At 41.0% G+C, this 16,244-nt stretch overlaps 1 protein-coding gene across 2 annotated transcripts in view; it reads right to left on the bottom strand.

The window, feature by feature from the left end:
* Window positions 1-16,244, bottom strand: part of PLCB1 (phospholipase C beta 1) — a 418,396-nt gene that overhangs the window by 123,214 nt on the left and 278,938 nt on the right. For both annotated transcript variants that reach the window (XM_049800910.1, XM_049800911.1), the window contains exon 10: window positions 85-231. In XM_049800910.1, the coding sequence (XP_049656867.1) occupies window positions 85-231 (147 nt within the window). The remainder of the gene's footprint in view (window positions 1-84; window positions 232-16,244) is intronic.

Here is a 16,244-nt window from a genome sequence, read left to right as displayed (position 1 = left end):
ACTTTTAGTATATTTTACGGTTATCTCTGCAAATATGCTATGTATTTTTTTAAAGTAAGAAATCAGATCTCTCCAACACTGTACCTGTGAGGTAGGTGTTGTGTGATGAATTGATGAAATAGTGTGACAGTGGTTGAGACATATCTTCATTTAAATCCAGTTTCTCAGGTGGAACAACGCCGTTTTCTTCTCCACTCAGATACCGCATAAATCCATCCACTGATATCTGTCCTGAGAGAAACACAGATCCAGGGAAAGCACCAATTAATTTCAAGTACAGATGTTGCAACATACAGATGTTATGTTCACTGTACACTTATACAAAGGTCTGTGTGAAAGACCATATAATCATCAAACTGACCTTCATCTAGTTATTCATGTATTCCTTTGTTACTATTACTTCATTTTCAGCCATATAAGTCACAAGTAATACATATCCCTTTACCTGTACCAGAGATAAATCATTTCATAATCAGTGTCTACAGATAATCAAGGGCACAGGGGCATCAGACTTACAGAGGACTATAAGAACAGAGAAAATAAATCAAAGCCTATCAACGAAAGGGGTCTTCTGGCGACAAAAGAAAGCACGCTTTCCAGAGGAAAGCAAGAAACCAGCAAACAGAGACCCACACAAAGAAAGAGCTAACTTTGCCCTCTTTTGAATATGATTCAGTGTGTGTATAGGAATGCAACCAAACTGCAAAGCAAACTAAATCCACCACCTTTCAACTGGGAACGAAGCTTTGCTTTGTAATTCTTGTATTTGTCTTCCAATTCATATCTCACTGGAGTGCCAGCATAAATGATCATTTCATATGCTGCTGGCAAATTAGAAAGCTGAGTCCTATCCTTAGCTTAATGTGATGGGTTGACCCTGGCTGAACACCAGGTGCCCACCAAAGCCATTCTATCACTCCCCCATCCTCAGCTGGATAGGGGAGAGAAAATATAACAAAAGGCTGGCGGGTTGAGATAAGGACAGGAGAGATCATTCACTATTACCGTCACGGGCAAAACAGACTCAATTTGCAAAACATACTCAATTTGCAAAACATACTCAATTTATTACAAATCAACCAGAGCAAGGTAATGAGAAGTAAAATGAAATCTCAGAACACCTTCCCACCACCCCTCCGTTCTTCCCGGGCACAACTACCCTCCCGGATTTCACCACCAAGCCCCCCCAGCGGCACAGGGGGACAGGGATGGGGTTTATGGTCATCACACGTTATTTTCTGCCGCTTCACCTCCTCAGGACGAGGGCTGATCACACTCTTCCCCTGCTCCAGCGTGGGGTCCCACCCACGGGAGACAGTCCTCCACGAACTCCTCCAACGTGGGCCATTCCCACGGGCTGCAGTTCTTCACGAACTGCTCCAGCATGGGTCCATTCCACGGTGTGCAGTCCTTCAGGAGCACACTGCTCCAGCGCGGGTCCCCCACGGGGTCACAAGTCCTGCCAGAAAGCCTGCTCCATGGGCTCCTCTCTCCACAGATCCGCAGGTCCTGCCAGGAGCCTGCTCCAGGGCGGGGTTCCCACGGGGTCACAGCCTCCTTCGGGAACCCACCTGCTCCGGCGTGGGGTCCTCCACGGGCTGCAGGTGGAGATCTGCTCCACCGTGGACCTCCCTGGACTGCAGGGGGACAGCCTGCCTCACCAGGGTCTTCACCACGGGCTGCAGGGGAATCTTCGCTCCGGCGCCTGGAGCATCTCCTCCCCCTCCTTCTTCACTGACCTTGGTGTCCGCAGGCTTGTTTCTCTTACATGTTCTCACTCCTCACTCCGGCGGCAGTTTCTCTCCGTCCCAACTTTTTCCTTCTTAAAAATGTTATCACAGAGGCGTTACCACTATCACTGATTGGCTCGGCCTTGGCCGGCGGCGGGTCCGTCTCAGAGCCGGCTAATATGGGCTCGCTCTCTCTCTCGAACACAGGGGAAGCTTCCAGCAGTTTCTTACAGAAGCCACCCCTGTAACCCCCCCCCGCTACCAAAACCTTGCCAAACAAAACCAATACATTCCACCCCTCGCCTCTGTGCATCACATTTTTAAGAACTATCATTAAAATCCACATTCATCACACAAAGTCTTCACTCACATCACAAAAATAATTCCCCACACCAAAATCAAAATAATATCATCACAAAACTGACAAAACTGATTGTATTGGGTCTGGCTGAGATGGAGTTAGTACTCCCTATAGCAGCCCTCATAGCACTGTGCTCTGCAGCTCTGTAGCTAGAAAGGTGTTGATAACACACCAGTGTTTTGGCTACTGCTGAGCAGCGCTGGCACAGCATCAAGGCTGTCTCTCCAACATTTTTGCCCTCCCCTCAATGGCAGGCTGGGGCAGGGCAAGATCTTGGGACGGGACATAACCAGGACAGCTGACCTAAACTAACCAAACAGATATTCCATACCATATGACGTCAGCTCAGATATAAAAGCTAAGTGAAGGGAGACGGAGGTGGGGACATTTTTGTCTTCCGGAGCAAGCACTACGTGTACTGGAGCCCTGCTTCCCAGGAAGTGGCCAGACATCGCCTGCTGATGGGAAGTAGAGAGTAACATCATTTGTTTTTTTCTTTGCTTTCGCGCGCAACCTTTGCTATCGTTTTATTAAACTGCCCTTATCTTGACCCACGAGCCTTTCGTTATATTTTTCTCTCCCCTGTCCAGCTGAGAAGGGGGAGTGATAGAGCGGCTTTGGTGGGCACCTGGTATCCAGCCAGGGTCAACCCACCACACTTAGATATCACCATTGATCTCAATGGAGCTGTGCTTATTACATCAGGATGAATTTCTCTGTTAAGCCTTCTGCATAAAGTTGATTTTAGGGTGTTGATTTGTACATTTAGACTAAAAAAAATAAAAATCCAGTAGTCTATATTTGAAGATTAATGTTTAACCAAACAAATTTGAGACATATTTCTTTGCCTTTTATTTTTGTTATTTTGTCTAGATTTCATCTGTAGATTTACTCAACCACATAGCTTTAGTTAATTCAGGTACTGCCTATAGTAAAACAGATCTTCTGTTTATCTCTGAAGAACTTTGAAGCAGCTACATGCCTCGTGACTCCCAACAATAAATGTCTTACCTCTTGTCTCCAACCCAAAATATTCTGCATAATATCTCTATAAAAAACGTAGTCAACTGACTATGGCATTGAAAAATGGAAGACTTCAGTTCTACTCCTAACTCTGCTACTCTCTCCTTTTAGGGTCAATCCATTTTTATCCTATAACATGTAAACTTACACATAATTTCTAGCAAATGAAAAAGTAATGGGCAACCCTGCATCACTTTTGTAAAGCTTGGAATCACATGATGCAAATACAGCATTTAAAGTATTTACTTAAAATCTGTGCTTGCACCCTAGGATTTGGGTCTTGATCAGAGAGGAAAAGATATAACAGCTTAAGTTCAGATACCTCATTTTCATAACAACCCAAGATGGTGGCACTAAATGAACCTATTCATATGACAAGAAATGTAATGACAATACAGAGCAATGCAATTATCATTCATTCTTATGACAACAATCTTAAGATGGTTGGAAGGAAAAACAGAGTCCATCCACTATTTTAACACTGTAATCTGAGTGCAATCTTGTCAGGCTCCACAGCTGCTTTGCTATAGAGTAATTAATTATCCACAGACAAGAGGCCTACATACGTTCCTTTTCACAAGAAAAAATGTAAGATGGATAAAACCAGGAAAAAAACCACCACTGAGGCTTTTCATGAAACTAAAGATTTACAATCAACCTATCTGCTGTGTGAATCTACCAGAGAGACATTATGAATGCAAACAGTATCAGGCACTATCATGGAGTTAGTTTGAGCTAAAATCCATCTAAGAGAAACACTCTGCACCAAATTCACTGGGATATAGATACGGCCTGTAGTGTACTTTCATACCACACAAGCAACATCACACAAGAAAAAATGGGTAAGATCTGAATGGGGTAGCTGCTACATGGGGAACCAGCAAAGCCATGTTATGTTATAGTGATCTGCAGCTTCTGATGTTTGAGATAGCTCATCCAGAATCATCTTCAGAATCTCTGTGTTGTTTTGCATGCACTCCTTTCAGCCAGACTAGGAGGTTTAAAGTTGCTTTATCATTCCTGCTCCAGGCTAAATTGAAACACAATAGTTTTCATACACAGAATTCCTCAAAAAAACTGTGGCATCATAATCACCCAGTGTTCACAAAGATAGGCTTCCATTTTGTTATACAGATACTCAGGTCAATTCACATAGACATAGTATTGAAGCATGTCAAACTGATCTCTGTGTTTAGTCCTCAGAGCATGCCTGAAAAACAGGGTCCTTGCAGTCCTTGTTTTCCAGATGCACACCTGAAACTGAGGATAAATTAACTGACTGGACAATATCCCATGGAAAACCTGTGTGTTAAGCTGGGAGTTGAACCGAACAATCTCTTGAAGCCTGTTTGGGTGAACTTGAACACCTTTGGGATAAAAGGAAGCAAGGCCCAGTCCTGCACTTCCTCCCTTCTCTCTATTTTGTGGTTCATTCTGCTTCTTTGCTCCCTGCCACAATGAAGTAAGACAAGGTCTGCCAAGTGGTCCTTCTGCATATTGCCACTGGTATTAACATAAATCACAGCAAGTATTATTCACACATATAATTACATAGTTTCCGAGTTAAACAGTTATCTGAGCTTATGGCTGTAGAATGATATTTTCCCCATCATAATTAAGCAGTCAGCATTTCAGAAACTGAAGCGATTTGCAAGTTCAATTACAGCCAATATTGCACCAGTAAAAGTTTGACTGTGGAATGGAGATGGCAGATGTCAAAGGGACTTTGTATCCTGGATATTAAAGAGTAGATTGTTTGTGACCAACGTCAATGATATTCTGAGGCCAACTGCAGTGAGGACGATCCTCAGTGGACAGTCATTCAAAATGAAATGGCTTCAATTTATTGGTAAGATTTGTTCTGTTTTCTTAAGCATATTACAAATTCACTGCAGACATCGCCAAGAAAAAATAATTTGTGATCAGTTCTTTCCATTACAGCTGTCACCTTTTATCTTCAGATATATATTAGGAAGATTTAATGATGTGATCAGATATCAAAAGTTAGAGGGAAAAGAAACACACCAGGCAAAAACACAGGGACAAGACAGATTCACATTTTTTTCTTTCTTTTTTTTTTTTCCTTGCACATAATTTGCCTTAAAATCATCTCAACCCTAGGTCTCTGACGAAACTTTAAAAATAACCAGTGTGCTTTATATACTTAAAATTGTGGAGTTAACTGGCTTGTCTTTTTCACTCACCACTGCAGTGTTAAATTTGATCTGATGTTGCTTATTAGGACAGAGGCAGACTCAAAGCTCTCTAGTGTTTGTTGAAATGCTACCATCAACTTCAATAACATTTGGTTCAAGACCTTACTAAATAATCTTAAGTGCAATGCAAAGAAAGACAAGACTCCAGCTGACTCTCTCTTTTAGCTATGTTGGCAAAGCCAGATCGAGAAGAGCAAACACAAATGTAACCATAACAAGAAGGTTTGTCAACAGCTAAAGTCCTCAGTGAAGATCCTTTCCTCTGTGGGGTTTGGAGTTTACCAGCACAAGAAATTTATCCCCCCCCCAATATCTCTTCTCTAATATACCTAATTAGAATTTCCATATGGGGTCCCTCACTAGTCCTTTATTAAAACACTTAAATGCCACAAACATAAAAACGCCTCCTTTTTCCTGTGGTGTCTGGCCTACGTAAATGTCCAACACTTAACTCTTTCCCACAGTGCCACAGGAACACCTTCTGATAAGCAGGCCAGTGCCTGCCATTGGCCTGAGCTGCTGCTCCTCCTCTGCCCTCAGGACTCTCAGGGCTGCTCCTCACACTTTTCCCCTCAATCCTCGTTGCTGGCGGCATTTTGCCGTTTCTTAAACCCATTTCCCCCAAGGTGCTGCCAGCATGGCCGAGGGGCCAGGCTGTGCCCTGCAGTGGGGCCACTGGAGCCAGCCGGAACCGGCTGAAACCAGCCCCGGCCTCTCCTCACAGAAGCCCCACAAGCGCCCACCGCCAGCGCCTGGGCACCAACACCCCATTCGACATGAAAGCGAAAATTCAGGATATTCTAATCAATTGTTCCATTTTCAACTTAATGCAAATCCACTTCTGCTCACAGGACGAGTGCTGTCTCAGCACATCTCACCAAGAAGCGACCGCATAATGTGTCACAGCTGGATGACTTGCAAAGTCTGTCAAAACCACCCAGCTCCTACACAGAACAGAAGATGTTCAGATGTTGTATTTGATGATTAACACGGGTATTTTTTTCTTCTCTGGACTCACTAGACTGAAGAAATTTGTGGTGGATGTCAGCTGCAGGATATTTGATTGTCAAAGCACAGATAAATGACTGGCTAAAGGTTTGTGCAAGCCAAGTAAGCAACAGATCAATTTTAATGTTTTTATTGTGCAAAAGAACAGGTCTTTAAAATAAAAGAGCAAGTACTAGGGAGAAATACAAAATCACCTAAAGTATTCTTAATCACAGACATTCCCAATACCTCAAAATTATAAATCTGTAGCTGAACACTTGTCTATAAATTATAAATTATATTATGTATAAACTTTTATGTAATTCTAAGAAAGTATCCAAATTAAAAACTTAGAAGAGCTAGAGGCACTGGAAAGTCTGGAAATGCCTTTACATGCCTCTCTCCTTATTTATACATCTACATACCTTCCAAAATCCATTCTCTGAACGGGAAGGAATTTTCTAAAAGAAAGGGACCTTGACTCCTCCACATCTTCTGAATCTCCACATTTTACCCATTACCTTCTGGGTATGGAATGCATGGCAAAGCACCCTCGCAGCCAGGACTGCCTGCTTGCCCATGCAAACTGTTATTCACACTGTGAAGTTCCCATGCTGTCATTTCACAAGAGAAATCTATTCCAAACTCAGACAGACCTATTTGAATCAGGTTCTGGCTTTACCCCTGCACTATTTTTCTGTACTGTGGATTTAAGCTCTGCTTGTACTTCAGGTGCATGTGCCCACAGTCCTTTTGTGGTGTGCCCAAAATCCCCTTCTCTCCTTCACTTTTAATTTGGAAGCTGAACTTCATCTGCCAGTTGCTTGGCGGGGAGCTTGTCAGCAATTATCCCACTTGCTGCCTCCAAACCTTATTCTTTATTGCAGAAAGGAAGAGGAAGCCCATATAGGGGATTCAAAAAATGTCCCCAGCATTCAGCGTTTCACCTGCAGCAAAGCATGAAGCAGCCCATAAGCAAGAGGTTCCACAGGGCACCTTGAACGGCTGCTCCATATGACCTGCTTGGTGATGAAATTCATGCAGAGATCAAAGAACCACCACCAGACTGACAGTCAAGTGAACTCAATCAAATCTGGTATTTTTTCACTAAAATTTGGTAAGAAGAAGTAATTTCCTACTAGAAGAGTAATATATTTAATAGCAATGCTGAGGGATTCTACTGAATTTGCCAGGCTGTGATCAGCTTCATTACGTTAAACATGGGAAGTGTCTGTGCAGCAGCTTGATCTTTTTCTGCATCCCTGTCGCCACCCGATTGCTCCAAAATAGTTACAAGGGATAAAAAAAAAAAGAGCACAAATGAAGTGGCAAGTTCTGAGTATTTCACAATATTTCCTTATTAGCTTCAGCTACATGATCCCAGACCTTTCAAGACCTATTACACTGGATCAAAGACATAAATGTTCCTGGATGGCAGTTTAAAGAAAAGCACATAAAAATCTGTTACTTTGGCCGTAGGAAACAGGGCTCCTTTGTGGTCAACATTTGTCAGCTCTAAAAGACAACAGAAATCACTTCCGTAATCCCAAATCCTTTTTCTTGGAAGCTGTCTTCAGGTAGGTGGCATACTGCTGGCAAAGGACCTATTGAAAAGTCACAAAATTATAGGGGTAATGAAGTGAATCCTCTCTTCTATAGTTCTTAGATACTGTCAACATTCACCAATCAAAATGTTTTCTTCTGTAGTTTATGAGATCTGGAATCTCCCCATTCCTGGGAGACAGTGTTTGCAAATTTGCCATGAAACAGGAATCCCAGCGAGTCACTTGATCTGGTTGATAGCATAGACTTTGTGAATATACTTCTCAGAGGCTCCTCTGTTTGAAGTCTTACTGTGTTATCACAAGGCTCTTCATATCCTCTTTGACTAGATCTAGAGAACCTAGCATATTTTTCTCATCAGGGCCTGTGACAGTCCTTGTGCAGGGCCAGGCCACTATGCAGTTTACTGTGCAAGTGCAGACATAGAGAATAGCCTCAAGTAAAACTGTTCTCATGCAGTTTCCAGGGCTGGCAAAAACATAGGCTGCTTTTGACACGACAGTCCTCCTGCTACTTAATGAAACACAGGTAACTTGACGAGTTCCTGCCTTCCCAACACCTCTAGCATGCCAGCATGACCAGCATATTGCTCTAGATGTGGAAGTGCTTGTGGGTCCCTGGCAGCTTGCCAGCTCATCAACTTGAGGGTGTAAACAAGCCCCTGCTCACTCAACACCTGCAGCACTGTGCCAAGCACAAGATAAGAGACATGAGGGTTCAAAGTAGGGCTGAGGGTCTCAAAGAAGCTTCTTCATTAGTTCACTGCCCTTTGCAGAGGCCCAGGATAAAGGTCAAAACCCCCGCAGTATAGTAGTCTGGAGGAAATATAAAAGTACAGCTAATTGTGCAAACTTCTCAAGCCAAATGCTGGATCTAAACTTTGTCCCCCTGATTTCAGCAGGTAAGCTGTATGTGCAGCTACTTGATTTTCCCCGAGGTCTATCTAGCCTGCCCCCAGGAGCCTTCTAGTCCTTTGGGCAAAGTCTTGGGACATGGGAGGACACAAAACAGGAGAGGCACAACTGACAGCAGAAAAGATCATTTATCTGCACACTTTTCTTTGCACTTCAGTCTTGCAAATTTAACATCAGCCTTTGCTTGTCCCTTAAAATTTGTGGACGTTTTGTGTGGCAATTAAAATGCGCATTTGCTTGTAAGCAGTCAACAAGTTTGGCTGCACGGATCTTAAACATTTCTTTCCATGTATTTGCAAACTTAATAGAGCCTTCCATTTGTTTACACCCATGCTGTTATCCACTCACTTATAATGTAACTGGAAGGCACATTTGTGCCACGAGTTGTTATTAAAGTAAAAAAGAAAAACAAACAAACAAAAAAGGAAAAGAGACAATTAATTGGCACCTCGTATCTCCCAGCCAGCAACACCGAATTACATTAGTATTTTGTTTGACAGCAAAATCAGGTCCATTCCAATGCAATCTGTAACATTAATCACATTCACTGTAATCCCTTACAACTGAGCAGTCCTCTCACTGCCAAGTAAAGCTGATATTTTATAATCCTGTGAGAGATCTGTACAATATGCCCCATTGGGAATTCTATTTCACAATCCAGCACTGCAATTTACAGCTCACTAGGTATTAACATTTTCATGCATGGTGTAGAGTAGGATGCATATACCCTCAGTGTGTCTCTTGACATTGGGCACACATTAGCTCCTCTATGCTTTCTAGCTTTGTGAGCCAGCAGAGAAGTTCACAGGGATGAATTTACATAAAATTCACACTGTGTGGGACACGATGTGCCAGAGCCACTCTGATAACACTTGCAGCCTTTGCATCCAAGTGATTTTGGAAGTAATGCTGAAATCCGTTCAGCTTTCCAGACACGTGCGCTACCACTAAATTGCTATGGTGTAACTGGAATTTCTGTCTGTATTCAGTTTTGTAAACTAGGGCAGGACACGACTGCATCGTGCAAGCAACATCCTCTCACTAGCATAGTCATCACAAAAAGAGAATACGGTGCAAGGTGAGCTAAGACTGAAAATGCCACAACACTACAATTGCATTACTGGACTTTGCCTCAGGAACATCAGTGCTGCTCTATTTTAGAAAAAAACCACTGAGGACAGGAAGGACTTTCAGGTCTCCTGTAAGGATCTGCAGATATTTCAAAATATCTACGTGCCAACCATCATTTCCACGCCACAAGCAGAAGTCATCAGTAACTCCTCCATTTTAGCAATTTTCTCCATGATCAGCAAGTGGAAACATTCATACTAGTCAGACAGTTTTATCAAATTACTAAGTAAGTAGAGGAAAGGCAATACATCTGAATTGCTGTATCTGAATATTAGTGAAGTGTTTAATAGAGTTTCTAAATTCAAATTTTTCCTTATTGGAAAAACTAATCTGCAGAAAGCACAGATAGAAATAAACTGAGGTCAGAATAGAAGATCAGGGATTCTTTGAATTTGAAAGCTGAACTGCACAAAAGAAGTCCGGAGGCTGCCACACTGATCAGCAGGTGTGGTTTCATATAGTCTTTAATAATCTTAAAAAGTAGGATCAACAACACAGGGCTCAAAGAACAGACAGTTGTAATGAACTGGGTAAATGGGACAGGAACCAAATGAGAACACATAAAGAATTCAAGCTAGGTAGCTAATCATTCAGCCAAAGAAAAGTACAAAATACAGAGCAGAATTGGGAAGAAGATGCCTAGAAATCCATCACCCTGAAAACCGGACAAGATGTAGAGAACAGCAATGCATCTGTACATAGCTGCATCAAAAAAAGGTGGTAATTGATTGGCAGGACCTTTTACTATCAAGTCATTGATAAAAGAGGTAAACATGCATGGCATTAAATATTTCGACATACATATCCGTAACTAAACCCAACCACACAGGCAATCCTACAGATTTAATGGACAAGTTACACTGAACTTAACTACTGACAACATCAAGGATCTTAATGGGACAACTGACACTGCACCCTGTCTCATGATGCTAGTTTGTGACTACTTAGTATCAGAAACGTGTCTGTATACAGAAGATTATTTAGCGAAGTGTTATGAATAATAATATATGTCACAATATATGCCAAAAGAAGAAAGATCAAACATGTAAAGCTGAAGTGGCAATAATATAATGGTCAACAAGTGTTTTAAATGTAAATGATAAGGTTGAGGAAGAACAGTTACAGTGGCCAAAGGCAGAACCAGGTAATGATATCAGGGTAAGCAATAGAAAAATTGGGTGTCTGAAAAAGCTTGGCAGTGCTGCAACTAATTGTGCTAGGAAACAGTCTTACAGTGGATTTATTGGTTGTCTCATTGCTTAAATGCTTTAAAATCAAACCAGGAGAATATCCTGTTGTGCTCAAATCTCATTTCAGATTTCTAAACTTAAAGGAAAACATAATGAATCCAATTCTGTCCTCAGTTATACATGCTCAACTACTTTCTGTAATGGGATGGTTACCTGGCCACAAACCAAAACAAGCTTTCTTTGGCAACATGTTCTTGAAAAAGAAACAGAAAACTTACTCAATAAGAAAGGAATAGAGCAAGATTCATTGCTCTACCCTTGAATGGCTACATTGTAACAGGACCCAGGGAAATCTGAATATAAACAAACAGAGCATGGTAACTCTTATACAGTATCAGAAATAAATGCTTACTGAATGACAAGCAGTCAGCGAGGGAAAACACAAGAAGGTAAAGATGTTGTCCTTTAGCTGCGTACATAAAAGAGCTTGCTCAATATCAGTTAATCCATGTGGAAATATCACATGCCCAAGGACATTGAGATCCAGAACATTTTGCAGACTAAGGATCATCAACCAAGTAAAGCAGAATTCAGTATGTTTGAATCTGAAATGCTTGTCATTCTAATGAAGCTATCATATCCATTTTATCATCAGAGAAAACTAACGTTGGATACAATTTATTTTTTTCTTTTTTTTTTCAAGAAAGTGTTTGCAAATGAAAAACGACTTTTCTGAATGGGTTTCCGAAGAGGTACTGCAGCTCAAGACACTTGGTTCACTTTACGGAGGACATATTTCGTATAAGCTTCTACGCAAGCCACACCAAATAGCAAACCTCATATTTTTATGGTAAAGAGCATTTTCCATCAGAATGAAAACTTTGGGAGCATTCCAAGGACACTGCCATCTCAGAAGGAAGATGGAGTGTCACCTGCAAGGAAACAAAAGTTTGCAAATCTCAATTGTGTCTGTTGGCACGAGCCATCCGTTTTAACAAGATCTTAAAGTCACTGTGCAATGTTAAGCATGCTATTTATTTCTTTTATTAGAAGTCACAGGTTTTTTCAACCCTTTTCAAACACCCAAGAAAGAAGGTCTCTAACTCACAGTGGCTACAGCCTATGAAATGTCTGTATTTTTCTCTAGTAGTGCAAGAAAACAGTAAAACACACACATAGGCAGGGAAGATTTTAAACACTCAACATTTTCTCTTCCTCAAAATTCAAATGTTGTAAAATTTTCATGGATATTGATCATCTAAATCTCCGCAGCAGCTTTAAAAACCTCTTCTGTAACAAAGCATGGCCACAGTGTAGAGATTCTGGTAAGCAGAGGTGTTGCGTTAAGGAACCTGTTATGGAACCTGTTGTACTGTAAAACAGTGTTTTATTAATAGCAAGTAGTGTGTGTGTATATATATATCTATCTATCTCATATGCCTATGATAGCTAACAAACACACAAGTGTCCAGCATCTTGAATCAAGCACATCTGTGTTACAGTTCACATTTAACCAGACCCTTATGTGTACTATCAAGCAGTTTCTTACTGGTTATCATTCTCTCTTTTCAGCCACAGATAGCTCTTTCTTTGAATCAAAAAATTTCTAAAACATTAGCAGACATATACATATACAAATCTGAATATTTAGTAATTTTTAAGGAGTGGGGAAAAAATCCCACTCTGGTGTAGATAAGCAAGCAATCTCTCCTAAGTCTCAAGACTGAAGCAGGGTGATCAGCACCATCTCCAAGTTGGACTGTGAAGAAATGCTACATCTAAAGTTAGCTAGAGAACCACATGGGACTGCAGCTTATTCCTTGGCAGGCATTCGCTTTTCTGCTTTTTTCTTTTTTATTCCCTGTCAAATTGAATTTTGCTTAAAAGTGCTGGCCTGGTTTGTGCAGTCTTTACATTAGCAAGCCTCAGCTACTGCCTTCCAGGCCCTCATCCAAGAGTGGGGCCTCGTCTATTAAAAAGCCCAATGAATCTACATCTTGATGATTTCAGCTGACATTGCAAGATAATGCAGATCAACACAGTGATGTAAAAGACATTCTTGCAGTGTCAAGGAACTCAGTCCTCAAGACCCACTTTCCCACTAGTAACTACAGTCTACATGCAAACATATCTGCTGCTCTGGACTTCAGTCCAGGCCTGGAGCATGATCCAGGAGAAGGTGCTAATGGCCCTGGGCAGGTCTCATTCATTACATCAGGACAAATTAAGCAAAGGTAAACACAGTGAGCTCTACCCAAGTGTCCCAGCAGACATCTTAAGCTTGGTATTTCTGAACACTTTGAGCTTAAACTCCAACTATCTACAAAAATTACTGTGGACAGAAAGTCTATGGCGTTGCAGGGTTTTACAGACACAAGCCCATTCTCTAGCTGCTCTTGACTTTGCAGCACCGATGTTGTAAGAAATTGTTTCTGACAGAATATCCCTTACAGGATATGAGACAACAGATAATTTAGACCCAATTAAATCTATAAAAACTCTACAAAACCACCTTCACTCTAGCTCCTAGCTAGCAGTGGAATGAACACTTTACAACATGCTAGATTTCTAGGACGGGCAGACAACTAGGTAAGTGGAAAGATTTTAAATCAGACAGATAAAAATACCATTAATCCCAGCAATACTATAGTTATTTCTGACAGACTTGAAAGAGGGCCACTACTAGAATATGTCACTGTCTTCCCAAACCTCTGAAAAACATGCTCTGTAGAATGCCTCAGAGTGATCCTGAGATGTAATAATGTTCAATGTTGGCTTAATTCCAATTACTAAGTTGCATTAAAAGACATCTAAAAATACAGACTTATTTCTCTGAAGTGATACTTCTCTATGTAAGCTATTAATATACTTGCCAAAGACTGTTCAGCTGTGTAACGGGAAGAGGTAAGAGTGTGAGCGTGCTATAGATGGGAAAAAACCTAGCCTTCATCATGGCTACTATTTTTACTTCCAGAAACTCCTCCAGTTGAATAAGAGGTCAATATTAAAGAGAAAAGAATAAAGGCATGGCTTTGCAAAGATAGTTCAAATAAATTAAAAAGAAGGGACCTCAGTCCCTTTAAAGGGACTTCCTTGTCTCTAAACTTCATTCTGCAGCTGTCGAATGTGCACTGCATTCGACAATCCCTTTCATAAACAAATCAAGCTCTCTCTTAATAACAATTGCTTTTTTTGCCCTCTTTACTACCTCTGGTATGCTGTGCCAGAACCATATTGTTAGGAAACTTCTCTTAATTTCCAGCCTAAATTTATTCAAGGCCACTTGATACCTCTCTGTTCTTCTGCCAACATTGTCCTTTAGCTTACAACTTCTTTCTGCCTCCCCAGCGTTTAACCCTGATGTATTTATAGGCAACAGTCATATTCCAGCTAAAGGATATCGTTAGACTAGGTGATTATATCTGACATTATAAGGGAAACCTCCTCATATGGTTGTTGTATTATAGTAGAGCACATACTCCAACTATGTTAACAGCCCCGTTATGACAGATACCATGCATACCAAAAGACTCACAGATCATTGCTAGCTCCTCAAGGCAGAGACTGACTGTCTATTTTGTCAAGTCGACCAAAGGATGAGGCAAAAACCAAAATGGCACATAAAAGGGGATGGCCCAATGTCAATGAACTCATTTGTGGCAGAGCCAGGAAAACCACATTCTTCTGCCAGGAGTTCTAGATGTCACCCACTGGATCACAGCAGTCTTCACTCCCTCTGTCCTCATGGGCCCTTTGCAGCTGCAAAGCACTACATTTGTAGCAGTCATAACGAAGAAGCAAACCCCACAGTGTTTATTCAAAATTCATCTACATTTGTTTCCTTCAGCAGTTGAGTCTATGCAGCTTTGTTTTCAGAAGTAAACTTTATCCGATATTCATCTTCAAATAACAAATCCTGCTGCTAAAATTGAATACCTACCTGTGTTCCATAAAAGAGGCAGTAAAACAGCAACAAGCACAAAGAAGCTGTTTTACTTTTAGAGTAAGTTTTCTATTTATTGGCACTGAGAGTCTGAGGCTGAGTCAAGCACAATACAGGCAGGCAGCAGCAGAAAAATATGTCTCCACAACCCTTGAAATGGAGTATTGATGTAACTCTCTTTACTTATCTCTGAGCAAAAGCTCTAGCTGAAGGGAATGACAGAGCCAGCCCCTACGTATACTCCAAAACCCCTACTCATGTTTGCTTTGTGGTCCTCTTACCCCAGGTTCTTTCATCCATTTCCAATGTTAGGACACAGGGTTTAAGTCTGCCTGTAAGGTTTGCGCCTGGGGTCCATCAGGTGGTCTATCAGGTTTCCAAGATGTGGGACAAGAATCACTGGTATGATCAGCTACCGTATTAGTTAGCGCAGTTCTGGTCTGACTGCTTAACTTGTATTATCACAATTAGTTTATGCTCTGTAGCTCTGAAGATATAAATTCCACAATAAGTCTGTCCATTTTACATTTGGCACAGTTTCACTGATATCAGTGGAGCTATTCCTGGTACCAGATACCAGTCCCAAAATGCATTTCTGCAAAGCTCATGCTTTTTCCAAAGTATCTGTATAACAGACAGAAGATTAGGAAACTTGCCCTCCCTGGAACCCTAAACTATTTTTGATCTTTTCATTAATTCTAGTGCCAACAGCAAAAAACTAACTCTATGCATAAGCACATAGGTCTCAGATCCAAGCCAGTTCCTACACTTCTAAAATGCAACCAAAGAATAAAAGAGAAAAAAATTTCCTTTTTTACTAAGCCAGATACTACTGTATTTTTGTTCACTGTTGCAAAATCCATTATTACTAGTCCACATCACTGTACCATTTTGTTATCAAGTTGTTACAGTTAAGTTAGAAAGATTAAGCACTTTACCTGTAAAGCAGATGCAGAAAATCCTTGTAATTGAGGATTTTCCATTCTAAAATATTTTTACAACATCTAGTCTTTTACTTGCGATGCATCTTCCACATAACTGCAACATCTGAAATGAATTTTACAGCCTAACTAGTAATTAAACCCCAAGCAATTAAAAAGAAAATACAGTGCATTACAGAAACATATTTTGAAAATTCATTTTGACAAGTATAGTTTCCATTAACTTATTCATGGTGATACATTAT

Source organism: Accipiter gentilis, chromosome 5 (assembly GCF_929443795.1).
Source record: "Accipiter gentilis chromosome 5, bAccGen1.1, whole genome shotgun sequence".
NCBI lineage: Eukaryota > Metazoa > Chordata > Aves > Accipitriformes > Accipitridae > Astur > Astur gentilis.
This window is presented reverse-complemented; position numbering and strand designations above follow the sequence as displayed.